The 26,950-nt window shown below is 42.3% G+C and overlaps 1 protein-coding gene and 1 long non-coding RNA gene across 2 annotated transcripts in view; one reads left to right on the forward strand and one right to left on the reverse strand.

Annotated features, from left to right (window-relative positions):
* The window catches only part of TMTC4 (transmembrane O-mannosyltransferase targeting cadherins 4), a 65,396-nt gene that overhangs the window by 24,603 nt on the left and 13,843 nt on the right, over window positions 1-26,950 (reverse strand). Inside the window, exons 5-11 of the mRNA XM_049647170.1 lie at window positions 22,825-22,912; window positions 6,672-6,772; window positions 3,763-3,855; window positions 3,369-3,533; window positions 2,285-2,487; window positions 429-600; window positions 209-340 (exon numbers count right to left, since the gene is read on the reverse strand). Of these exons, the coding sequence (XP_049503127.1) occupies window positions 209-340; window positions 429-600; window positions 2,285-2,487; window positions 3,369-3,533; window positions 3,763-3,855; window positions 6,672-6,772; window positions 22,825-22,912 (954 nt within the window). The remainder of the gene's footprint in view (window positions 1-208; window positions 341-428; window positions 601-2,284; window positions 2,488-3,368; window positions 3,534-3,762; window positions 3,856-6,671; window positions 6,773-22,824; window positions 22,913-26,950) is intronic.
* LOC125933928 (uncharacterized) lies at window positions 22,125-23,394 on the forward strand. Its single transcript, XR_007461161.1, has 3 exons — window positions 22,125-22,323; window positions 22,845-22,943; window positions 23,113-23,394. It is a non-coding gene; the product is annotated as an uncharacterized LOC125933928 (long non-coding RNA).

The following is a 26,950-nucleotide window of genomic DNA, read 5'->3' on the forward strand; positions in this document are numbered from 1 at the left end:
TAATGAGTTCTTTTGAATTATTTTGGCCAACTGGAAGTGTAATGAATTTATCAAAATCATTAACAAAACCAAAGAAAAACCCGAGTATTTGGTCATGGTCTTATGCTAGCTTCTGCGTGAAGGTAAAGGGACCTTCTTCTTATTCAGCTGTTCAACTTAAAGTATATGCTAGGAAGGTCTTTCTCAGGAAACATGGCAGTCAACATACCTTGGCGTTGAGAGGACACACAGACAGGGCGCTTCTAAAAAGCTGTTCTTCGTTTCGCCACTCACCACTGCGAATCATGCACCTCAGCATGTTTATGAATAGAATTCCCAGTACGACAGTAGCAATCAATTTCTTAGGAACAGAGAGATACCATAAATGTCATTAGGAAGGTCTAGCCAGTCGTCTTGGGTATGAATGGCACACCACCCTGGGCCAATACCTTTTTCTTAGTGTGTTTACTGAGCACTCCGAATCCAAAAGTCAGCAGCATGCAGTACCCAGCACTGGGGAGGTACAGGACTCTTTCTGCAACCACAAAGCCCACTCGGAAGAACAAGTTACTTGCAGGGAGAAATGGGATAATGAGAAATCCTAGGCCCAGCGTAAGGATCCTGGAAAGTGAGAAGTAATTAAAGTAGCTATTTTCAGACTTCTCAAAAAAAAAAATCCTACTCAACATTAAATTAGTGATAAAGGCTGTGTTTTTTTTTTTTAAGTCATCAATTGGGAAAAGGTACCAGCAGTAGCAGAGAAACGTCATCAGTAAAGAGGATTTAGCCTGGCAGTATTAGGATAAGTCATAAAATCTCACTAATGCACTTAGTTTAGCATCAAGCATATGGACAAGACTTGTAAGGTGCTCAATCCATACAAGTAAGGTTAGAATGATCACACTTTGTGAGCCCTTATTAATTCACTTACTCCTAACACCCCTCAAACCATGTAGGTATTGAATAGATCAGTGGGTATTTTGGTCCCAATTAGTCCACTATAGTTTTCATGGGAAAAAAAAATCCCCTCTCCAACCTTAACAGGAATAATAATACTTTACTAGTTTAAGCTTTATAAAATCTGAAATAAACAAAATTGCAATCATTTTTGGGAGCTATGTCACCACATATTTCACTCAAGCAAAAAGAAAGCTGAGCAACAAAGAGCTTCCGGAACTAGGCAACATTTCCGATGTCCCATATGATGCAAGAGGATAAATTAAGAAGCTAGGTCAAATTTGGTGGCTCCTTCCTGGACCCTGTGCCTTCAGTACTTAAAAAAACAAAACAAAACAAAACAAAACAAGGCAAAATCATTATTGCATGTGTATAGGTGAACTGGGGCTAAAGTTAGTAGAATTATGAACCAATTTAACAGGTAAACTTAAAACTTATTTTGGGGGTGCCTGGGTGGCTCGGGAGGTTGAGCGACCAACTCCTGATTTTGGCTTAGGTCACGCATGATCTCATGGTTTGTGAGATTGAGCCTCGTATCAGGCTCTGCACTGACAGTGCAGAGCCTGCTTGGAATTCTCATTCTCTCTCTCTCTCTCTCTCTCTCTCTCTCTCCCTCTCCCCTGCTCATGCTCTCTCTCTCTCAAAATAAATAAGCTTTAAAAACAAAACTTATTCTGAGAAATTACTAATTCCCTAAACACATATGCTTAAAGGGAATCAACTACCTTAAATAGTCTTCTTTCTCAGGAAACACATTTGTTCCCCCCACCTCCATTATTTTCTCAATAACCTTTTATTCTCTCTCTCTCTCTCTCTCTCTCTCTCTCTCTCTCTCTTTGTGAGAAAGAATAGTCTCTTTGGAGCAGCGGTTTATTTTCTACTAAACAACAACAGAAGGAATCACTAGAACATCCACCAGAGTTTTTTGAAGGAGAATTGTGAAATGATGGGCACAGCACACATCAATTACACTCTCTGTTCTGACCATAAATTACTCTTTACCACCTACAGAGAAAAGGATCTCAAGATGCTACTTCAAGGGAAAGGTGGGAGGGGGAGACAGAGCAGTCATCCGTTCCCCTCCTCCAAGTTCACTCCCCACTAGTTGAAGCCAGCAATGGATTCCAAATGGATGGAACTCATCCTAGGCATAAATACGTTTTGGAAATAAATGATGTTTATTTATTTACATGTTACTTGTTATTTAGATGTTACTTCCACAAAATTGCTAACATGTTATTTAGATGTTACTTCCACAAAATTGTTAAAATGATCAGTGCAAAATGGATTTAGCAAAATGCTCTGATCCAGCCCAGTGTGGAAGTTAAAATTCAGTGCTGCCTCTTACCTTCTTTTGTGGCTGTCTTCAGAGCACAGGGCTTGGCATATTAGGCCAATTAGACAGAACCACAGTGCTGCCAGTGCAATTACTCTCCAGTCACCGGCTGACTTAATGAGGGGGATGCAGCCCATTGACCAATCAAAACACAGCCACCAGGGGCACAGCAGCAGCCAGGCATTCAATGAATAGTAGTAATTATAGTTTATGGCCTGTCAGTCAAAAGGAAAACAAACACTCATTTGATACAGAACTTCTACATATATACATATATGCATATATAACACCCATATATATGTATATGGTGTGTATATATACACATACCTTGTAACTTCACTTTTGAGGCATCCATAGGCTTCTGTTCAAGGAGAGCAGCTGTATAAAATAAAATGTCAATTTCTACATTGGACGTGGGACTATACTTTGCAATCTATTAAATGTGTTCAGACTGTAATAGAGAAAAATACAGCAAAGCCACCAGACTCTGCTATACATCTGTTATATTTCTGGTCAAAATGTGTCCCATTTACTTAGTGATGCCCAAAGTCTGTGACCCAGGAAATCTGAGGCCCAGGGTTCACCTATGTGTCTGACAATTTAAGAAGAGCGTTTTTCCTCCTTTTGATTTCTACCTCTATGAAATGCACCACTAAGAATTTGTGGCTTGACACCTTGCCTTCAGAAAAAGCAAACCTTTACAAGAGATAGTGTCTGGATACTGCCAGACATTTAAAGATATATTACCGATGCGGTTAGATTTTGTGTTAATCCCACTACATCAATTTCCTTTACCACAACAGTAATGGGGTCAGGGGACACTTTAGTGAGGCTGGCAGGAAAGCTGATATTTGAAAGAACCATTTCTCTTAATTTTGATTAGAATGGAAATACAAGGGACTCACGCCCTCTCGATCGATCCCTTAATCAAAATCTGGTTTCATCCGAGAATATCCTTAGTGAGAGCAAAAAAATGTGGAGGTGTTCCACTGATTAGGGATTTTGTGGGTGTGTTGGGAAGTCAGAAGAGGGGGACAAAGGTTCTGAAAGCTAGTGGGCAGAGAAGACAGAAGTGGAGGACAGGCTCAGCACTCACCCTGACCAGCATGCTGTCGGCGAAGGAGGCGGGATTGTCCACCTCGGTGAATGCCGGGGGGCCGGTGCCCATGATTTTCCAGCGCATGTAGAGCACCCCTGCTCCCCCTGAGGCCAGAAGGGTCATCCTGAAGAGGAGGCCACCATTCCTGAGCACGCCAAGGTTCTGAAAGGTCAACGCAAAGCTCCTGATGTCGTGCGTTTTCAAATAAAAGCGCAGCCGAGCTCAGTGCACGTGTGCAGCACTTCTGCCCGAACTGCTCTGCTGCCGTGCTGAAAAGGGCTAGCTATTTTCAAATTCAAAACGGCGAGAAATATTTTGAAAATGGCGTTTTAAATCAGCTGGTACTTGACATTTTCCATGTCTGGGCTGGAGACAAAAAGTATATACTCACCTCTAATGATTTGTCTTTATGTAGTACCTTCTGGACCATTTCCAGAACATTTAATTTGCCTATCACCAAGATGTCAAAGACTGCATTCAAACCCTGAGGAAGCAAAGCAAGGCAATCAGTGAGGGAGAGCCTGGCTCTGATTAGGTGGCAATTACACTTCACAATTTTATTACTGAATCTCGACAAGAATTGCAGTGGCTAAGATAATCACGGGAGACGTCTCCAGCTGTAAAACAGACACCCCACTATTGTTCTTATGAAATCGGCTCATGGTGATGTATCAGATTTCCTGCCTAGTAGACCCCTGTTGGTCATAATTTCATAGTCTGCACAGAAGAGTAGTCTAAGGATTCAGGATAGCTGGAAATTTGGGGTTCCCAGGAGAAGTTCTCCAGAGGTCCCTCTTGCCTATTTTTTTTTCTTTTACTATAAAATAGTCTCTTAGTGGCTTAACAGAGGGGTTACCTGCACAGTAATTATGCCTCAGAAGATAAAGGCAGCCGTCAACCTGGAAAACCGAGCCATGTAAGTAATTAGTCACACCTCAAGAACGCCAAGCGCTGACTGATTTCAGCACGTGTAGTAGTAGCAGGGGCACAACATAAGAAATCATCTCTGATGGGGCTCTGGATCTCTCAGGTGCAGACTCCTGGCTGTCCGCTGGTTTTCAGGTCTTGCTGGGCACACAGCCCAGCAGCACTTCCCAGCCAGCCCTGCAGCTACGTGTGGTCATGTGACTTGAGTTTCAGCCTCCAGAACGTGGCTCAAAGCGCTTATGCATTATTTTGGAGGTTTGCTCATAACCTGGGCACACTCCGTCACTTGGTTTCCCCTTCTGGCTGGCTGTGATGGACACCATCAGGGCAATGGTGGAAACTACACACTCCAGAGGGCAGAACCTGCACCAGCTAGCGTCCACTGTGTGGACAACAGCCACCTCCACCCACGGCTGCGAGGTAAACGACAAATAACTTCCATTACGTGAAGCCAGTGTCTGGGATGTGATGCAGCTCCACTTCCGCTGGTAGCTTCCAGCAGACCCAAAACAGTTTCTTTCCAGAAGGCGAGGGCTGCTTTTGCCAGGCTAGATGGGCCTTGGATTCCCTTCTCTGCCCTGCAATGGACTTTCTGTAGACGTCACCGCTGTAGGCAAGGTCAACTTGTGGAACTCCCTGACCAATCTAAAGTGGTCACAGTGCATATGGCATCTGTGGTTAAAGCTCCCCCTAAATGACTTTGGTCTTTTTGATGTGGGGCTTTGCGGTGAAGAAAATCATAAATCATCAGAAGCCAGTGGTAATTTGTGGCTTTTAGAGCAAGGATCCCTACTTAACCCTCTCCCATAAATGCTGGAAGCCATTAATTATCTAATACACAGGCCAGCACTGGGTTAATCATTTCAAAGAATTCTGATTTTATTCACTCATGAGATACAGGATTTTAGTGAGTCACAGAAGACCATTTCTCCCCGGGTGTAAACCATCTTCTAGAAGGTAGAAGCTTCCTGTTGAGCTGCCACTGTCTTATACCATTTGTTTTTCTCCCTATGAGTCACCAAGGGGTGAGGGGATCACATCATTACAAGGACTGAGCCAAATAGAATTTTGGCACTCTCCAACTGCCCATTTAAATACATCATCAAAATGTCCACATTCTAATCAAATGTTTGAAAACAGCTAAATTTTACCATATCTTTAGTATCTTTAGTCACATAAATTCAACCTTTAGTGCTTTTCAAACATTAACAGGAGCCACCTTGGACCTTGTTACATGGAGATTCTGGTTCAGCAGGCCTGGGGTGGGGTCAGAGATCCTAAATTTCTAATAAGCTCCCAGATGGTATTGACACTACTGGTCTTTGCGAAGCAAAGGTTTAGAGCAGTGGATGATTCTGCCACCCGGGGGATGCTTGACAATGTCTAGAGACATTTTAAGTTGTCACAGTCAAGACAGTCCTACTGGAATTTAGGGGTAGAGGCCAGGGATGTTGCTACACCTGCCACGGTGCACAAGACAACCCTCCCATAAAAAAGAATGATCTAGCCCAAAACATCAATAATGCTGAGATTGAAAAACATCGGCTTGGAACAAACTTAAAAAAAAATAATAACCCGTGAAGTTCAAGTATCTTTGCGCAGTAATTCTTTCTGCGCCATTTCTTAGCTAGCTAACCTTCATCTTCTAGACTGAGCCTCATAAACTCTTTCATCTTTGCTTTGACTTACATCAAACCCCATATAGATTTATCTGCTCTTTCTTTCCCAGGTTATTCCTATCTGGGCCATGCAAATCCCATAACTTTGTTTCCATTTCTCTACCCCTGATCATAGCCCTAATTTCTAAGTTTTCCTCTAATAACATCAAGCATAAAATTGGCTACGATGGAAGAGAAGGAAAGTGAATTTCAATGCCTCTCCCTTCCTGGGGCTTCGATTCTGATCAGACATAGGAGGTGGAGGCCTCTGCTCTTCAGGACCCCTCCTTTCCTCTTTGATATTTCCAGTCAAGGCCAAGCACAACATACACTCAATACTTCTTTAATCAGGACCAGAAGCATTGATGGCGTCAGCCCACTGCTGTATCTTGAAGTGCGGCAATAGGACAGCACCCCGGAAAACTGAAACTGTTCTTTTCTCTTTTTCTACGGCATCCCTCCATGAGAGAGCTAATCACTGTCTGTAAGAACTTCCCACTTTCCGTTTCCCACCAGTTGCTAATGATAGTCAACTGAGACAGTCCATTTCCATGAAACACTACATGTACTAAAAGCACAAGTAACTGATAGAAGGGTCCCTGACTGGCTGGTAATGGGGTTGAGAAGTGGAGGAAGTCACAGAGGCAGGGCTAGCCCGAGACGTCTCTACTGTGGCAGAGGGAGGGGCAGGCCCTGACTGCATCTCAGGTCTTACCAGCACAGTGATCCCTTGCTCTTTACACAGCATGGCCACCGCTCCCAGGAGGATACTCAGCAACACCCAGAACGTAGAATGTGTTCCCTCCTTGTTACCTGCTGATAGAGAAATGACAGACATAAACATCATGCAACACAGCTTAGCCCTGGTAGCACCAGGGACTAAAATCCTAAGCATGTGCTCTAAATAGCCACGATTTAAAAAGAGGTTGGTCTTCTGATAGCATTTCTCTGTGGGCAAGTGTATTACACTCTGCATTTCTAGTTAAACAGCACTGTCTAAATGATATACATACCCACTCTCAAGGCACATCCTAGCAGGTACCCACAGCCTGTTGGAGGCACCGCAATGAAGGCCTGGCCACCAAGATATCTCATTGCAGACTCCCTATGGGGCAAGTTCCTACTTCCTGACCTGCCAGCCACCTAACAGGCCACTCTGACAGGCTGTGTTGAGAAGTCCCACTGAGAGTGTGAGCACTGTATCTGATTATAGGATGGCCCCAGCAGTGACTGCTGCTATCACCACAGCAGTGATGGCAATGCCTGAGCTGCCCTGAGAAAGCCTACAACTGTAGGCACAGAAGTCCAGGTAAAGGCCCAGGCCAGGCTGGGCTGGGCTGCCAACCTGCATGGGGCTTCAAGCCAGAACATCCTTAGAAATGGGAACTCTGTAGTAAGAAGCCTGGGGTGGGACTGACCTTGAGTTAAAACTGATGGTCCCTGAACTGCCTCCAGCCAAGGGAGGGTCTGGCTTTATTCTGTTTGGTGGGTGATATCTGCAATTTGGGGCCAGGGCTGAACTGCTGGAGAGAGGCCACATGTCCTTTGTAAGGCCCTCACCCCCTCATCTACATAGATGGTACACATTTAAAAAAGACATAGGTTTGAAGTAGGGCAAAGCAAACCTGCTTGGAGGGCCAAACCATTAGCTTGCCTGGAGTTCCTACGAATCTTGGTTCAGTTCTGATCAAAACCAGAACTCTTGGTCCAAAATCCGGCTCTGCCATTTACTATGTGACCTTGAGCAAATTACTTCCACTCACAGTCTCAACGACTTCATCTATAAATTGGGAGCAACATTACCTACCTACTGATATATTTGAGAGGAGAAAAACTATACAGAAATGCCTGGCCATTTGTGTTAAAAATTATAGAAACATGGTTGTAAATGCAAAACATATCTGTAAAACACACAAGAAACCAACCACAGTTGTTTCTGAACAGTTCTAAGAAGAAAATTTGGGCAGCAGAGGGATAAAGTCTATGCTTTCCCACTGTACAGCCCTTCACATATCCTTAATTTTTTTTTTTAACTATGTGCATGTTTGACAGCCTCGTTAGCTTCCACCCATTAGATGCCAGCAGCCCTCCCAGCCCTCAGATGTGACAACCAAGAATGCCACAGGCTTTGTCAAACACCCCTGAAAACAGTGGGGCAGAAATCACCCACACTTGGGACCAGTGCCCTGAACCAGGGTAGTGACAGTGTGTGGTCCATGCACCTGCCCTTGGATCCTGTTAGAAATTCAGAGTCTCAGGCCCCACCCGGAGCTGTGCAATCAGAAACCTGATGGTGGAGCCCAGCAACTGGCCTTTTAACCAGCCTTCCAGGTGATTCTAATTTTTTTTTTAATGTTTGTTTATTTTTGATAGAGGGAGGGAGAGCACCAGCGGGGAAGGGCAGAGAGAGGGAGCCACAGAATCCGAAGCGGGCTCCAGGGTCTGAGCTGTCAGCACAGAGCCCGACATGTGGCTGGAACCTATGAACTGTGAGATCATGATCTGAGCTGAAGCTGGATGCTTAACCGACTGAGCCACCCAGGTGTCCCTTGGTCAATTCCTTTTAAATTATGATTTTAGGAAAGGCCTCACAAGTATCAGCAGCTCAGCCCAGGGGTTCAGCAGGCAGAATGGAGGTGGTCACAGCTCACAAGGCACTGTAACCTTCTGCCATATGATGGAGATGGATGGCAGATAACACCCTTAAGGCTTGTCCTCTCCATGCTGTGGACATATGGTCCACTGAGCTTTTCTCCCATAACACATCCTCCTGAGTCTGCGTCAAACCACTCTCAGGATTTTCTCATATTAGCAGTTGGTAGGTAATTAGATGTCTTTAATTATAAGAACTCATGTATTACCATGGGGTCTTCTCCACAGATAAAAGGGTAAATGACCCCCAGCCAGGCTCCTGTGCCCCTCAGGGCTCACAATGGGACGGGCACTACGGCAGCTCGGGAGATGTGCTGGGGTCCCTGGTCTCAGCATGCTGCTTCCACGTCCACTAAGCATTAGATCTGATGGTTCACTAGAAACCAAATGGACCTCTCCCCCACCGCCTGGACTGGCTTTTTCTAAGTTTCCTCATTCCCACAATCTGTATTTGTAACTTTTCTTTTTAAGTTCATTTATTTTGAGAGAGAGAGAGAGTGTGTGGGAGCAGGGGACCAGAGAGAGAGAGAAAGGGAGAGAGAGAATCCCAAGCAGGCTCCATGCTGTCAGCACAGAGCCCAACGTGGGGCTTGATCTCCCGAGCTATGAGATCATGACCTGAGCCGAAATCAAGAGTCTGATGGTTAACGACTGAGCCACCCAGGTGCCCCTATGCTTGTGAGTGTGTGTGTGTGTGTGTGTGTGTGTGTGTGTGTGTGTGTGTGTGTGTCTAACTCTTAATAAAACATAATGACTTCCCAATGTGATGCTCCCTGTTCTTAACATTTAAAGAAGGTTCCTTGACCATTTTACATTCCTTCCTAAAAAACGGAACTAGCTTGTATTTTACTTGACTGTGTAACCTAGATGAATTTCCCCCTATCATGGACCAGTGGCTTGGATAGGAAAAAAATTCCCAGTTCCTCCATTAAAACACCCAAAGGACAGCTTCTGAAGCACTCCATTAACACAAAGTTAAATGAGTATGGAGATGTGAAAGTAATGGGCTCAGGTTCCATTTGTCTGGAATTTAAAATGGTTTTCTCCTTAGATGGCAAAATCAGAGATTTCACTGAATACAGAAAAATAACTTGCATAGGAAACACAGCTTTCACATTTACTGATAACCTTCTTCCTAATCTCACTCCATACTTTCACCACATTTCTCAAACCCCAAATTTCTGCAAGGGACCTGGACACCTCACACCTCTCAAATCCTCTATCACGATTCTTTTGGAAGATTTCCACTCTCTACTTACCTCTTACGATTTTGTGCAGACATGTCTGGTAAAAAGCATGCGAAAGACAACGTTTCTTTGCTGAAGAAATTTCTTAAGTTACAGTGATTTTTAAATATTATGCCACTTCTCAACAGTGGCAATTTCTGGTCAAAAGCAAAATTTCAGTTGTCAGTTACAAACCTAGGGATGGCTTTATATTCAGAAAATCAAATCTTAGACTATACTGTTCAGAAGAGTAGGCATTATAGCTAATGAGCACCTGAAATGTGTCTGGTCCCTAGTGAGATGCGTTGTTAAGTATAAAATACACACCCGATTTTGAAGACTCAGTATGAAAAAAGAAAATGTAAAATATTTCATAATTTTTATACTGACTTTTACATGTTGAAATTATAGTATTTTTTATACATCTGGCTAAAAACTGCAGTTAAAATTCATCCAACTGCATCTTTTTATAATGTGGCTACTAGACATTTAAAAATTACGTGCATGGCTCATCCTGTGTTCCTACTGCACAGCCCTGTCTATATCATGTGCTCAGAGACCCAGCTCACAGATGAAATGATCTGCTCATGGCTTTAATTGTATTCCAAGTCTGCCTTCGAAAACTCAGAAAGTATGAAGCGAGCTTGTCTATTTAAATCTTTCTCTTGCAACCCCCTCCCAGACTGGCCACTTGACATGTTATCAGGAGTTATAGGACTATTCATGCACACACATTTCACTTTTTCCAGCATTCAAACTGGAAAGCTTAATTTAACTGATGTCTTAAAACGCCAATGTACATACCATTGGCACTATTTCCAGTATGGGAGTGGTCAAGGAGGGCCTTATAAAAAGTAAATACTCAACTGGGAAACTGGTTCTGAGTCTGGGGACAGCCCAGCCTAGTGCACTTCTAGTAATATGGCCTGCTCTAGCATAGTTTTACCCATGTAATTCCTCAGACTCAAGACTCCTTTTTGAGTCTTGATTTGTCAAGGTGACCAATGCTAATAGTTGCAAAGATATAGCATCTCTAGATGAGTTTGGGCTTTGCATTTCTTTGGGTATGCTCTTATTAACTAATGAAATTAACTTATTAACTAATGAAAGCCATTTTTTTATTTCCAAGTTTGAACATTTTAATAGGACAGCTGAAACAGATAACGATAGGCTACCTCCAACAGCTGGTGCTCAATAGGTATTTGGGGAATCAATAATTTCATTTATTTCTATGTCTACCAGAAGTCTTATATTACCACATTTGTTATGCAATTATGATATGCAATTTAATACAAAAAAGTTAACAATTCACTTTCAATGTGAACAAAAATACAGCCAGAAGTCACATCTTTTGACATTAATGTCTTGAAATTTCCTCACAATGGAAAAATTCCCATCATGTAAGAGACTCTTTAAAAAAAAAAAGTTAAAAAAATTACATAAGCCTAATATAACACTGTATGTCAACGATACTGGAATTAAACATTTAAAAAATTACACAAGGAATATTAAAAAGGCACAGCAAAAGTTGACCGTGTTAATTTTAAATTCATAGCTGTTACAAACAGTGACCATAAATTCTGAGAGCCAGATGTCGCCTCCAGTGTGGTTGTATTTATGAATATTTGTATTCAAAACAATCCTCCCCAAATAGGGAAATCTAACTGGTACGTAGCTACATGCGAGCATCTCAGGATGTTGCGTTTACCCAGAGTCCTCTGTCTCATCTCCAGCCAGTCTGCTAAATTGCAACCACCAATGACCCAGGAGAAGGAGAAAAGGAACCATTCTTATACCATGTGACATCTCTCCTCACGTAGGAAGACACCTTGCTCTAGGATAATTATGCAGCTTTAGGAAACATCAACAGTTTATGATCCAGAGCTTCATAAACTGGCCTCGAAAATGTTTGTCTCAGTCTATGTCTGCATTATCTAAGATAATACAATCACTTAGATAAATGAGGCAAAGGCTAATAGAGTGGAGGAAGCACAGGCCAAAAAAGAAAAAAAGAAAAAAAAAACCAAAATGCACTAACAGAGAGACACTTGTCAGTGCTAACACCCACAAGTGCCAACAGATGTGATCAATTTAATGAAGCATGTGCTTCGGAGCTGGTACTACTTTCTGGTGGGAAGATCTTCTTTCAGTGAAAGCATCACATTGTATGAGCTCCCCTCTTCAGCACTCGATGCCTGGCATCTTTGCTGCCTTGAAGCTGGCACGTCATGTTGTGTGTGGGAACCACGCCACCCCGGCAGGTGGCTCCCACTCTCTCTGCCAGAGCGACACAATGAGCGTCAGATTCCCATTCCAAAAGTTGGAGCCAACCAGGCAGTGCTTCCACCCGCAGAATGAAAGAAGTCAGACGTTACTATTCTAAAATACCAGCCCGTTTGGGGGACATCAAGTGGTGTAGGAACCGAAGAAACATAAAGGCAGAGAAAAGAAAATGCACATGCATACCACAGTCAGAATTCAGTCGGCAATGACCCCAAATCTAAAAACAAGAGTCCTATAGTACATGAGATACACAGTCTCCCTATTGTTTTTTAGAGCTGCATGATTCTAAGTCAAAGGAAAACAGATGTCTTCAATCAGAATGAAAATATGAGGAAATGATACCCCAAGAGTAAGAGTTATCCTATTCTAGCTCCCCGAACTGTGGCAAGGACAGCAATACAGCAAACAACGTTTAAGAACTTACAACAACTAATATTTGGGATATTGTCTTTTGCAATAGTTTAGAATTTAAAATGGTTGGGGTGCCTGGGTAGCTCAGTCAGTTGAGCTTCCGACTTCGGCTCAGGTCATGACCTCACAGTTCGTGGGTTTGAGCCCCACATCCGGCTTGCTGCTGTCAGCCTGTCAGCTCTGTCCCCTTCTCTCTGACCCTCCCCCACTTGCACTCTGCTCAAATAAATATTTAAAAAAAAAGTATAGTTTCCCTTATAAGGACATTTCCTTTTTAATTTTTATTTATTTATTTTAAAAATGTTTATTTATTTATTTGGAGAGAGACAGCATGTGAGTGAGCAGTGGAGGAGCAGAGAGAGAGGGAGAGAGAGAATCCCAAGCAGGCTCCACACTCAGTGGGGAGCCTGACTCGAGGCTCAATCTCACAACTGTGAGATCATGACTTAAGCTGATATCAAGACTCAGATGCTTAACTGACTGAGCCACCCCGGTGCCCCAGGACATTTCCTTTTTAAAAAAGGATTCTGTAACAAAAGATCTTGCATGGAAATATTCTATTTAAGCACCCCAACACCACCGCCACCACAAAAAAAAAAAAAAAAGTCCAGACAGAAATGTTGTGTGAGTAGATTTTTTTCCATTTTCTGAAAATGCTGGGGATTCTAGAGGTAAGCCCAAAATTGCTTGTTAATAAACTCAGGCAGTTAAAAATTGCCTAGAGCTTTATAATACATACATTGCATCTATAAAGAAAGTTAATAAGGTTATCAAAAAGAAATACATCCTTTGAAAGAGATTTTTTTTGACTAGTTAAACCACTAATTTCAGAGTACTCAATGTTTTGTTCCCTTATAAAAAATATTAAAAACCTCTCTTGAACTACAAGTTTCTGTGTAACTGCTGCGAGACCTTTCTTTGAATTTATGTTCAGATCCAAAAAGAACAAAGACCAGGTCACGTTAAGCCTCGAGTATAAACAACAAACAGCATCATTATTTGTATCCAATAAATGCCGGACTGAACTTTTACCACAAAAGAGCTTTGATTCTCAGTGGGACACTTAAAATATGTGGCATAACACGAGCAACTGTCATCACCGTCATGATAGTGCGTTTACCACGTGTGCTCACTAGTCGGCTTTTTGTAAAATGCACACTGACGAGGCAGGGAAAACAGAGGAGTGACTATTTCTTAACGTAGCTCAAAGTCCAAATGAAAAAATATACACCTGGATATATGAACGTCCATTAGTATCAACCTCTCTGCTCTGTTGGACTGAAGGAAATTTAATAGAGAGTAGATGAAAGAAATTAGCAGCATAAATAAAACTACCATGTGATCCAGAAATTCCAGTTCTGGTATTTATCCAATGGAAATGAACTCACTATCTTGAAAAGATATTGCACCCCACATTCACTGCATTATTTATAACAGCCAAGAAATGGAACAATCTAAGTTCATGGGTGAATGAATAAAGAAAAACCGTTTTACACACACACACACACACACACACACACACACACACACACACTGTGCTAAGGAAAATAAGTCAGATAGAGAAAACAAATACAGCATGATCTCTCTTATGTGTAGAATTAAAAACCAAACAAACTCCAAAATAGAACAGATTGGTGGTTGCCAGAGGACAGTGGAGGTGGGCAAAGTGGATAAAGGTGGCCAAAAGGTAAAAATTTCTAGGTATAAATCCTGAGGATGTGATGTATACCATGATGACTATAGTTAACAATACTGTAATGCATATTTAAAAGTTGCTAAGAGAGTAGATCTTAAAAGTTCTCATCATAAGAAAAAAAAATTGTAACTATATATGGTGACGAATGGGGAGCCTGAGTGACTCAATTGGTTGAGCATCTAACTCTTGATCTCGGCTCAGGTCATGATCTCACAGTTTGTGAGTTCAAGCCCCACATCAGGCTCTGTGCTGACATTGCAGAGCCTGCTTAGAATTCTCTCTCCCCCCCTCTCTCTCTGCCTCTCCCCTGCTCTCAATCTCTCTCTCAAAAGTAAATAAACATTAAAAAAATATGGTGATGGATGCTCACTACACTTACTGTGGTGATAATTTCAGAATATATACAAATATTGAGTCATTATTTTGTACACCTAAAACTAATAAAATGTTATATGTCAGTTATATCTCACTTAAAAAAAAAGAAGATGCACATTTCAAGGAAAATAAAGAAATTAACAGTACAAAGGCCACAGTCATCAATTCTGTATAAATGCACTATGATAAGAGAATACTTATTGAGAGCCCATTGTGAGGTGTGCACAGGAAGGACAAAGTTAACAAGGAAGTATGGAAAACTAGAACATTCCACTCCTTGAGTATTCTGAATGCCGAAACCTTTATTTTAATCAAAATATACTGGACCATAAGCCCTTCAAGGCATGGACTTTCTAGTTTTTGTATCCCCAATAAAGGACACAGGGCCTGGTACAAAGGACACTCTTCAGGTTTGGTTAATTATTGGTGAAGGAATGGATGACAAAAATTGATAAGGCTGTATACTATTTTAGAACAGAATCAGAAAAGTCTTATCATGGATGCTTGACCAGAATCACTTTTGCATATAGGGTTCTTACCGCTTCTTCTCTATGATGGTATTATTAGTTTATGAAAGTCTTGCTCCTCTTTATTTATTTTTAAGAAGGAGAGAGAGGGCGCCTGGGTGGCTCAATCGGTTGAGCGTCCGACTTCGGCTCAGGTCACGATCTCACGGTTCGTGAGTTCGAGCCCTGCGTCAGGCTCTGGGCTGATGGCTCAGAGCCTGGAGCCTGCTTCCGATTCTGTGTCTCCCTCTCTCTCTGCCCCTCCCCCATTCATGCTCTGTCTCTCTCTGTCTCAAAAATAAACATTAAAAAAAAATTAAAAAAAAAAAAAGGAGAAAGAGAGAGAGAGAGAGATTCAGACTTAAGCAGGCACCACGCTCAGTGCAGAGCCTGACACTCAGGGTTGATCCCATGACCCCGGGATCATGACCTGAGCCAAAACCAAGAGTTGGACGCCCAACCGAGCCACCCGGGCACCCCTCAAAGTCTTGCTCCTCTTTAAAAAGACTCTTATCCACCATAGGTATGAAGGTGAACATTACCATGCTGTGTAAGGATTATTCCAGAGAGTTCTCTATAAACGTAGATTCTATTCTTAGTATGTTTAAAAAGGAGTATGAAAAATCTGAAACATAGAAAAGTGGCTGAAAACACAGTGTCTCTATCAGCAAAGACTAGGAAAGGCTCTACCAGACTTGGTGGGGATAATAAGACAAAGGGGGATTTGGGAGTGTCGAGGGGAGGAGTGGCTGGCAGAGCTGAGGGGGCTGTCCGATGTGAATGGAGCAAGTGGGCGACAGGGCTGGGCATCTGCTCACCAGCTCACCATGTCCTGCCCTGCTTTGCTTGCTCCTGAGATTACAACAGGTGGAGCTCAGGGCGCAGAGCCTTGTAGGGGAGGAATCAGAGAACTGCCTTACGTTTTGGAAATGGGACTTTCCCCGGGGAAGCTAATAACTGAGTGTAAGTCCTTCTCTTTCGAATACAGGTTGCACTGCCTCCGGACCTGCAAGGAACTTGGGAGGCAGAATTCAATCATATCATCCATACTCCGTGATGTGAAAACAGTGAGCGGGACTGAAAATAGCAGTGAAAACAGTGAGTGGGACCTGAAAACCAACTCAAAATGATGGAGAGTGCAGCTTGAGAGATGGGTGTTTTCAACCACCTACTTTAAACTCCCAAGGGGAAAAAAATGATTATGATCTGTAACGCAAAGCCTATGTGGGCAGGTGGATACAATCAGAGGACAAAAAGGACACAAAAGACCACAGCCAAGAATAACTGGCAGGGTCAAGACACTGAGGCTGGATGTGTGGAGAGGGGCAACCTCATAGCTTTATATTTTCCAATGACTAAATAAGCTGACAGAGACTGTAGAAGGCCATTCACTTCAGTCTGGAAGCAGGGCCACAGGCCTCATTTGCATTTACCCTTGCCTTTTCCTGAAGGGGGTTCAAGTGAACAGGAAAACAGATCCTGGGAAGGGGGGGTGACCTGTAGACAAGAGGTCAACAGAAAACCTTTTTCCTAATTGATCCATCTGTCTTCTGTCCTAAGGAACTTCAACCTAATGAAAATCTACTCAGATTCTTAAAAGGCTCTCCACAGAAGCCACATTTACCACTGCTATCTGTGTCCAAACATGAAGTATTTCCAGGTTAACTTTCTTGAAAACATTTCACATGTAACATTAAAGGCCCAACAATCTCTTTCCATTTTTAAAGCAAACACAACAAATGTCAAAGGAATGCTACTGAACCAAAAAAGAAAGATCATGTTGCTACTACTGTTAACACAGTTCCATCCAGACTGGAATATACTTCACCAATTTCTCAAGAATCAATGTATTAGTTGAAAAGCCATCACACGTTAAAACACTTTTACCTTTGGTATTAGTTTCCAAAGCCTTTATCAAAAAATTTACCTTCTGTAGAGATGGCTCTTGGAGATAATTTTGTAATTTACAAATGAGTTTAACACAGATGCATATGTCAGAATATGTACATTTGTGAAATGAAGGGGGGGGGGAAGGTAAATACTAAAGGAACCAGGGAAAGAATATAAGATGTCTTTAGTTTTTCACCATTCTCTGAGAACAGTCCACACTAAAGGAGGCTAATAAATTTATCAGTTCACACTTGATAGAAGAATTGTTAGTCTTCTGATAGTTTTTTCATTAATCCACCCGAGTAATCTTTAGAAATAGTGAGACGTTTTATTCTATCTCCTAAATTGTGTCCCACATGTTAAAATCTATCAACATTTAGTATTTTCTTCAAAAAAAAACTTCTTATGTCTTTGACAGGCATTCAGTATAGGGAATAGAGTCTTTAAGGGAGGGATGTGTTAAAATTAATAAAATGATTGATTCTTCATTACAACTTTAGAGTTGTCTTTGATAAAGGCCAACAGATTTAATTTTTAATTTTATTTAGGAGAAATATGATGAATAAATTATCCTCTGTAATTACAAATGCAGATTTACTTGGCAACTTAAGAACATGAGTACCACCGTCTATAATGAGCATAAGAGTGAGTAGAAAATGGACTCTCTCCCCCTCTCCCACTTCCCCATTCTGATTGGGTCTTATGGAAAACCCACAAAATGGTACTCAATGTGCTATGAGGCTGGGGCAGGTGCACTCTGTCATCCTACTGCTCCCCCTACCAGATACCGGGGCCATGTGTATCTTAGGAGTTTTATGATCACCATAGGTGGGGAGATACCAACCCCAGGAAGAGCTGGACATGCCTAATTGCTAAGTTAACTTTCAGTTTCAGGAAGAAAAGTTACCACCAGTATTCTATGTACTCGAAGCTGTTCTGTTCAGCTGTCCCCAACCTCTGCTCTATCAGAAACATAGTGAGTCAGAAGAAAACTGGTGGTTTTATCTCAGTATGATAAAATAATGGTAACAAAGGGGGGTGCAGGGTGTTTGGGTGTAACCAAGTCCTCGGTAAGCATGGTGCAGTCTGGGGCCACTGGGGTCACCCTTCTGCTGTGTCTCAGCAGAGCTGCAGGTCTGAGACAACTGATGCTCCAAGACATAATCTGTCCCATGTTCAGCCTGTATAGGATGGGATGGAGGAGGGGCAGTGAGTGAAAAATCTCACAGGCCAACTCCAGTCCACCCTTGGGAACTACGGGTAGTTTCTATATGGATGTTCTAGGTACAATGCGTAGAACATCAAAACAACACAGCTTGTGCTAGAAGAATTTACAACCCTGCCTAAATCTTTTTGTAGAAAAAAAAATAAGGTTTAAAAGAAGTCTATTGTTCATTTTTTGAAAAAGTCTATTGGGTACACCAATGTTCAAAGCAGTACTCACAGTAGCCAAAAGGTAGAAAGAACCCAAATGCCCACTGGCAGATAAATAAATCGTGATATATACATACAATGGAATTATTCAGCTTTGAAAAAAATTCGGACACCTGCTACTACATAGATGAACCTTGAGGGTGTTATGCTCAGTAAAATAAGCCAGACACAAAAGGACAAATATTGTATGAATCTACTTCTATGAGGTACCTAGAACAGTCAAACTCATGGACAGAAAGTAGAATGGCGTTCTCCAGGGGCTAAGGAAGGGGGAGCAGGGAGTTGCTGTTTAATGGGTACAGAGTTTCACTTTTGCAAGATGAAAAAGTTCTGGAGATGGACAATGGTGATGGTTGAACAGTGGGAATATATTTAATGCACTGAACTGGTACATTTAAAATGGTTAAAATGGTCAATTTGATGTTATGTATATTTTATCACAAGACAAATAAGGGAGGAAAAGTCTATGGGGATTTAGATAATATAACTAAGTCTTTGTTTTGCTAGGGAACTCCCACTAATATACAGGACACTAAAATATCACAAGAATCTGGTCCTTGGGCCATTTTCTCCTTAGGATAGCACTTTTTGAAAGGCAAACTGTTAGAAACTCTTTCAGAATCCTGAAAGCAAATGTTAAGATTAAGTAGCCCCGCTGACACTTACTGTGGGGATGGACACTACCTGGGAGTTGTGGGGAGGGAGAAAACGAAGGAGATGTTGTTCAACCTTCTAAATGGTTGTCTTCCAAACACACAGAGACCTCAGGAGAGGCAGAACCTCAGGCCTCAGGGATGGTCCCATGTCATTAACTACTGATTTGTTTCATGTAAGGTTGAAAGGAAAAAAATACTTAGAAATGGATTGTCTAGATGTCTGAGATAAGCACAATGTTTTAAAGATTAAAAAAGCATGTCATTAAAATCTGTTGATGCTTAATCTGGTGACTCACCTGGCCTTTAAAAAGAAAACAACTATTTAAAAACAAAAACAAAAACAAAAACAAAAAACATCCAAAGTGGAGGTATGGCAGTAGGGACCCTTATATCCCCCTAACTTAGCTCGAATAATGATCGACTTCTGGCCAGTCTGGCCACATGCTTCTTGCCTCCCCTCAGATTAATTTGAAGCAAATTGCAGACATTATACCATTTCCTCCGCAAATATTTCACCATGAGTCTCTAACAGAACTGTTTTCAAAACATACCTGTGATGCCATTATCATGCCTAATAATTTATCAATTTGTTAGTAGAACTGAATGCACCTCCTGGCTATTTCTTTTTAAGTTTATTTATTTATTTCAGTAATCTCCACACCCAATGTGGGGCTTGAACTCATGACCCTGAGATCAAGAGTCACACGCTCTTCTGGCTGAGCCAGCCAGGTGTCCCCCTCCTGGCTATTTTTAATGATGGTTTTGATAAGTTTTGCCTCATTGGTCCAATGAGTACAGGGAAGCAGAGGAACACAAGGCAGCTGCCGTTGGCTTTGAAGTGAGTTAGACTCCAGTGTGAACCCAGTTCTGCCATAAGTAGCTGTGTGACCCTGAAAAAGTTACTTAAACTGTGAGTCCTACATCTGGAAAAATGGGGAAGTAATTCCACAAAGACTGTTACATACTTAAATGAGAAAGCGTATATATACATATACATATATATATATATATATATATATGTATATGTATACACACACACACACACACACACACATAACATACACACATATACGTGTGCCACTAGATATAGCCAATAAATGGCAGCTATTATATTAACAGCAAAGTCATCTATGTTTATAAGTAAAAAATTTTCTTCTGGAAACCTGTATTAATCATTACTAAAAAAAATTTGGAACCACTCAGATGGTGACAACAACCCTGAAAATCATCTGTCTCAGATATTGGCAAACTTTGCAAAGGACTGGGCAGTAAGTGTCTTAGGCTTTCAGGCTAGGTGGCCTGTGTCGACATTATGGAACTGACGCTGTAGGGCAAAATCAGTCCCAGACAGAATGAAAATAAGTGGGTGTGCCTATGTCTCAATAAAACTTTATATGTGGGCACTGGAATCTGAATTTCATGTCATTTTTTATATGTCACAATAGGTTACTATTGGTTTTTATTTCCCAGCCACTTAAAAATGTAAAAATCAGAGAGCCGAGGAGGAGTCAAGCCCAGACAGCAGTGTAAAGGCTGGAAGAAAAATACCTCAACAGTTGAAACCCCAGTGCCAGCAAGCTGGGGCCAAATCCCTGGAGGTTCCAATCTTGCCTGTCCTCCAGACCTCTTTCCAACTCCCCCAGCAGCTGCTGGGGGATCCAGCTTTCCCCCTGGGTGCACCCCTCATCTTGTACCACAACCAGGGGATCCAGGGTGCTCACCCCTAGGTCCCTACCCACCTCCTGTTCCTGGCATGCCTCCTGTGAATCCCTTGGCACATGGCATGGTAGGACCAGGTATGGTGATGGCCAAGAAGATGCGGAAGAAAATGAAGAAAAGCTCATAAAAAGACACGCAAACACCACAAGCATGCCAAGCATTCTTCTTCTTTCTCTTCCCCTTCCTCCAGCAGGGACTCTGACTAAATACAGGACCTGGACCCTTCCCTCAAGCCTCTCAAGTTCCCATCAAGCTTCAGATGCCATCTTGTACTGGGGAAAATTAGCCCTCCTCCCTCACCCCCCAGTCAAGCCTTACTCTGCTGTTCAGACCTGACTGGCTGGGGAAAATGGGACAAGAATGACCATTGGCTAGGGGTGCCTGGGTGGCTCAGTCAGTTGAGTGTCTGACTCCTGATTTCGGCTCAGGTCATGATCTCACAGTTTGTGAGTCTGAGACCTCCATCAGGCTCTGTGCTGATAGTGTGGAGTCTGCTTGGGATTCTGTCTGCTCCCTCAGTCCCTATCCGCTCCCACTCTCTCTCAAAATAAATACATAAACTTAAAAAAAGAAATAAGAGAATGACCATGGGCTAGCAAAGACCGTCTTGTCACTACTTGGACGGAACTTTTAGCTCATGAGTTTAGCAGGAGAACAATTTTTTGAGGATGGTGAGACCTTTGAGCTAAATGCTGAAGACAAGTTTAGGATCTGAAAGATATGATTTTTTTTAACTTTCTTTTGTAATACTTGTGGTTGGAAGGTGTGTAAATTTAATTATGGAAAAAAAGAAACTACTATTTTTGAAATGGTAAAAAAAAAAAAGTTATAAAAATCATTCTTAAAATTTGCCTGAACACGTGATCATTAAATTAGGTAGCAATGGCTCAATGTGTATTTTGGAAAAAAAAAACAACAAATCATTCTTAGCTTGCAGGCCACATGAGAAGAGCTAACGGGCTTGATTTGGCCCATGGGACCACCCCGACTCCTGCCTGCCTGCCTGCCATTTACCAGCCCTGAGATTTCCATGTCACCAGCCCCAGCACACACAACATTATGAATGAGTGGTTTGCTCTTTGTGATCAACAAGGGATTAATTCACAGAAGGTACCAAAGAACAAGCATTAGTATATGACAATAACAGGAAAGTCCTGGACCCCAGACCATACCTGAGCCTTGGGAAATTGTGGAAAAACCTCAAGGAGGCCAAGGTACTGAGGATATTCCAGAGGAAGTCATCCCTGGAGCCTTCCCTCTTTTCCCTTCACCCCAACCCCCGATATAAATCATTGATTGTGACACATAAGGAGAGTTCTACAGTCCATAAACTTCTAACTTCTTCAGATACAGAAACTGGACATGTACTGTTGCTGGAGCTGGCAGGTATGACTACTACATAAGCCAAGTTCATCACACCCAATGTCTACGATCGAGCAACCTGGAAGGTATGACTTGACTTGGGGATGACTGGAGTCCATCTAATGAGCAGAGCCATACAGGGATTCTCTGCGTCTCAGTAAGTGCACCTGCTATGCTGTCCCAAGACATTCCTCCATGCCCCCACCCCGACACACATACCCAATGAGTCATTTCAATTCCAGCAACAATGACTTTCTTTGTAAGTACTAATAACACTCCAATGATTAAAGCAAGAATTTCATAATCCAGGTACCTATCCACAGCTAGTCATCTGTTCCAGTATTTTTGGTTTTTTTTTTTTCCACTGAGAGGTTTTAATAAAGAATAAACAAAAGTGCTTCCCCTACAATTTTACTGTCAATAAAATTACAAAAATCAACCACGACTGTGTTAGTAAGAGCAGAAGCTCTTGGTTTCACCACTCAATAGAATGGCCCCATGTGAACGCTAATGTATGAAGTTTGTATTATTAAAAAAGCAATGGAGTAAACACATATCTAAAGAGAGACTTTTTGACCCACATCCTCGTGAAGTGATAAAATTATATAAATGGATTAATTTCCCATCTTAAACATAAGAAGGCAAATATCATGCTTACTTTCTCTAAATGCTTTACAGTAGCCAAGGAAAGATAACAGAAAGAACAGGGCACCCAGGAGGTCTGCACGGCCGACAACACCAGCAACCTTAAAAGAAGGAGAAGAAAAATAGATTTAGGTAAAAAAAAAAATTTTTTTTTAAATCCTAAATGTATAAAAAATTTCTTAGAAACGAAAGGCAAAAACCTTACTAGATTCTTCCATCTATTAAAATAATCTGTGCTGACTACACAGCAGCCCTGTGGTCTTATCTTATGATTGGTTTTTCTTTTCCCTCTTTGGTCTAGGACTTGAGCTAGCTGCTCCCAAGAGAGCGGGACTGGCAGGGTTGTGCTGATGGCCGTTCTGGGAGCAGGACACAGTCGGCGATGCATGTGGGCCGTGAGAGCTCTGTCACAGCACACCGCACCCTAGAGCTCAGAGGCCTGTGCCGCTGATATCCCCAAAGTGGATTTATAATTGGAAAATGTTATCAGCCCAAAGGGCATAATATTTACTAAAGAAAATTTGATTGGAAACATGAAGGAAAGCTGGGAAATTAATGTTGCAGGTCACTGGGCAAATAGAGAAAGCACAGGAACAGTGGTTCAGTGCTACCTCTGCTCCTCTTCCTCCCTTCGAGACCAAAACTTGGGTTAACCCGGAAAGCAGAATGCTTCAAAAGGGATTGAGAAATAAGATGAAAACAGAATAAAATGTCAACCATCTCTTTCTCTCATGACTGCCCTTCCCTTCTTTACCTTAGTGATAACAAAGCAAATGTGAAATTCATGTCTCATGTCACATCCAGTAATTGTTCTCCTGGCAGAGAAAGACACACAACTCCACTCAGGAGTGTGGGTCTAGTTAATGTGGCACGCTCTGCTAACGAACTAGCACCTGGATATGACACGTACCAAATTCTCTGGATTCTCTAGGTGTCACCCCAATAGCTGGTAAGTTTATCTTTTCTTAAAGGACAGATACTATGATTATGTGGGACAGAACAAAGACTATGCTATAAATGGAGAGAAGAGACTATACAAAGAATATGAAAATGACTACAATTACATTCGATTCCCAAGTGTGTGGACAAGAGATGGCTATTTTAGCAGCATTCCCATGCTACCCTGCTAGATATGAAACTCTGAGGGTGATTTTCCATGCTGATTGTTAACTCCTAAGGGCAGTGCGTGTGGCATCCCAAGGAGTCACGCAATCACTAGGATTGAAGGGGCTGAGGAATCCAACCTGTGAATGCCACCCACGTGAAAAACACCTCCCAAGAAGGAAGCTAAGGACAAACAAAGCTTCAATGGATCTGGAACAAGTATGCCAATATGCCGGAGGGTTGAACAGTACAATTAACTTCAGGAACGAAGTGAGTACGCAATGAGAGTTCTTGAATACTCCAGCCTGCAACTCACTCAATCAGGGACACGGTAAAATCAGGGATGCAGGTAAACCAAACAGAGCTGGCACACAGTAGATGCTGCTCACGGTTAGCTCCCTGCATGACTCTTGATGTGTGCTTCCAGAAGCATGGGGAGCAGAAAGAAACAAAGGGCATAGGAGCCCAGGGTGAGGCAGGTTTTGGCTCCATAGCACTGTGGTGACAAAGAGAGCAGGGGACCACCCCCACCCCCCAGGACAATGACAGGGAAAGGAGGGGCATCTTCCTTCTGAGACTACCTACAGGGGCTGAGGATGGCCCTGAATCCCAAACCCTTACGGAACAGAAAGTTATCCAAACCAATGCAGAGAAGCTTATCCAAAGTGGTCCCTAAGGCAAGGGACTCAGGGGAAGCAGGGAATGGGGTTGTGAGGGGTCAGAGAACAAAGTTTCTTCAAATGAATGAGGGAAGGGTAGTGTTCCTATAAATACCAGGGATGGGGTGAAAACAACCAGCCTAAACTACTTATTATCTAGGTAGCTAAGGTACATTTAAAGACCTACACTAAAATGAACTTTTAAACCTATATAAACTTAAAAAATGTTTTTAAAGTTTTATTTATTTTTGAGAAAGAGAGAGAGAGAGAGTGAGTGAGCATATAAGCAGAGGAGGGGCAGAGAGAGGGGGAGAGAAAGAGAATCCCAAGCAGGCCCTGCACTGTCAGTGCTGAGTCCGATGCGGGGCTCAATCTCATGAACAGAGAGATCGTGACTTGAGCCAAAATCAGGAGTCAGACACTTAACTGACTAAACTATCCAGGCATCCCATTACACAAATCTATTTAGAAAATAAACATTCGTTGGGTAACTGGTGAAAATACTCCCAAGTCTTTAAGCAATGTATGTACATGACATTGTCTGACATAAATAAAAACACATTTTAAAAAGAATGGCTGGTGTTTTAAAGCAAAAGAGTTTTTAGTCCTTACAAAGAATTTTTGACATTATAATTAAAGAGAGACTTCACAGGAAAAAAATTTAAGGCTATCCAAGGAGGGATGCACTGTGTCCAATTGTTTGGGGAACTGACAACAGTATGGAAAGATATTATTTTCCTTCCCTGTTATCTGTGGTATGTATTTTCAGGCAAAAGTCTTTACAAAGGCTATTTTTTTTTCTTACAAAGGAAAGGGAACAGACTCTTCCACCTTAGATATGCCACTTCGGCATATTGATTATCTTGAATTAAAGGTACTTGAGAAACAGCAAATACTAGATGGACGATCTGACCATCCTTTATCCCACTGAAAGCAGGAAATAAATCTCCCCTGTGAAAAGTAGCCTCCTTCTATCAGGAGTGTAGAAGGTATCCCTATCACCAGAAGTAGGGAATTTAGGGCTGGAAAAATCTATGTAAACAGCCCCTGTTACTTCTTCACTAATTCACTACCCCAATCCCACATCCCTTTGTCTTACCAATTCTTCACAAATTTAGAAAAGGTTCCTGCTTTGGTCACTTCTTTGAATCTCATACTTTTATGGGGCTCCAGAAATTAAATTTGTTTTTCTCCTGTTGATCTGTCTTATGTCAATCTAATTATTAGGCCAGCCAAAGAACCTAGAAATGAGGAAGGGAAAATTTTCCACCTCTTCAGAGATAACCTGGAACACTCACATCAGCGTTTTCTAGAGAAATCATTGCAATTCCCTCAAATCCATAGAGCAGGTGGTGTATTTGCATAGGGATGGTAAGAAGGAATTAGAGGAAGGGAAAGGGGGAATGCTTCCCCACCTAATTCCTTCAGTATTAAACTTTGGCTTCATACATGGACAGAATTCCTAAGGAGGCCTGAGCTTCCCTCTTTGATACCAAATTCAGGCAACTTGAAATCCTTACCAATGCTCTGAGGAAAAGGAAAATCTATGGTGGCACTGGTGTCCCCTGGGCCTCCATCCTGATGGCCACAGACAAGAGCAACCCTCCCCTGATGACTGGTCTGTCGGAGGCCTTATACACCTACGAACACCCTGGAGTGATTTGGGGTGGCATATTGGAAAACGAGAGGCATTCAGTATTAGTTGAGGAGCAAATACCACTAATTACAATTATTTCATTACCAGTTGGGGAGCAATAGGTGGGAAGACTATAGGGTGACCAACTCATCCTGGTTTGCCTGGGACGGTCCCAGTTTCAGAATGGAAAGTCCCAGGCCGCAGAACTCCCTGAATATGGGGCAAACTGGATGGCTGGTCACCCTAGAAGACCGGGAAATTTAGGTTCTTATTTGCAGTGGACAAAAACATCCTCAAAGTTAATATCAAGAAGGCACAAAACACATAAATGTTAACACAAAGAAATTTATATTACTAAAACCTGGAGGGGCCACATTGCTGTTGCTTTCCCTTAGTAAAGGAAAAGAGAAGCACAATGACTCCCACCCCCGAGTCCTCATCCTAGATCACTGTTCAGCTGGGGGGCGCTGTGCCAAGGACAGTCATGCGGGACCCTGGCCCAGCCTGGAGCCCGAAGCCCAGGGCTACTTCCCCAGCACTGGCCTGGGGGCTTCGACAGGCTCTCTTTCCACCTAGCTCCTTGGGCCCTGCTTTTTGCTTATTTTTATAGCTGTGTTAAATGGAGAGTGGGGGATAATGGGTGGGTGTAGATAGGAGGAAACTGAATACTATTGGCCACGACAATGAAAGATGAACATACAAATAGTCTGTTTTAAGAATGCTAATTTTGGGGGTGTGTG

Source organism: Panthera uncia (genome assembly GCF_023721935.1).
Source record: "Panthera uncia isolate 11264 chromosome A1 unlocalized genomic scaffold, Puncia_PCG_1.0 HiC_scaffold_16, whole genome shotgun sequence".
Taxonomy (NCBI): domain Eukaryota; kingdom Metazoa; phylum Chordata; class Mammalia; order Carnivora; family Felidae; genus Panthera; species Panthera uncia.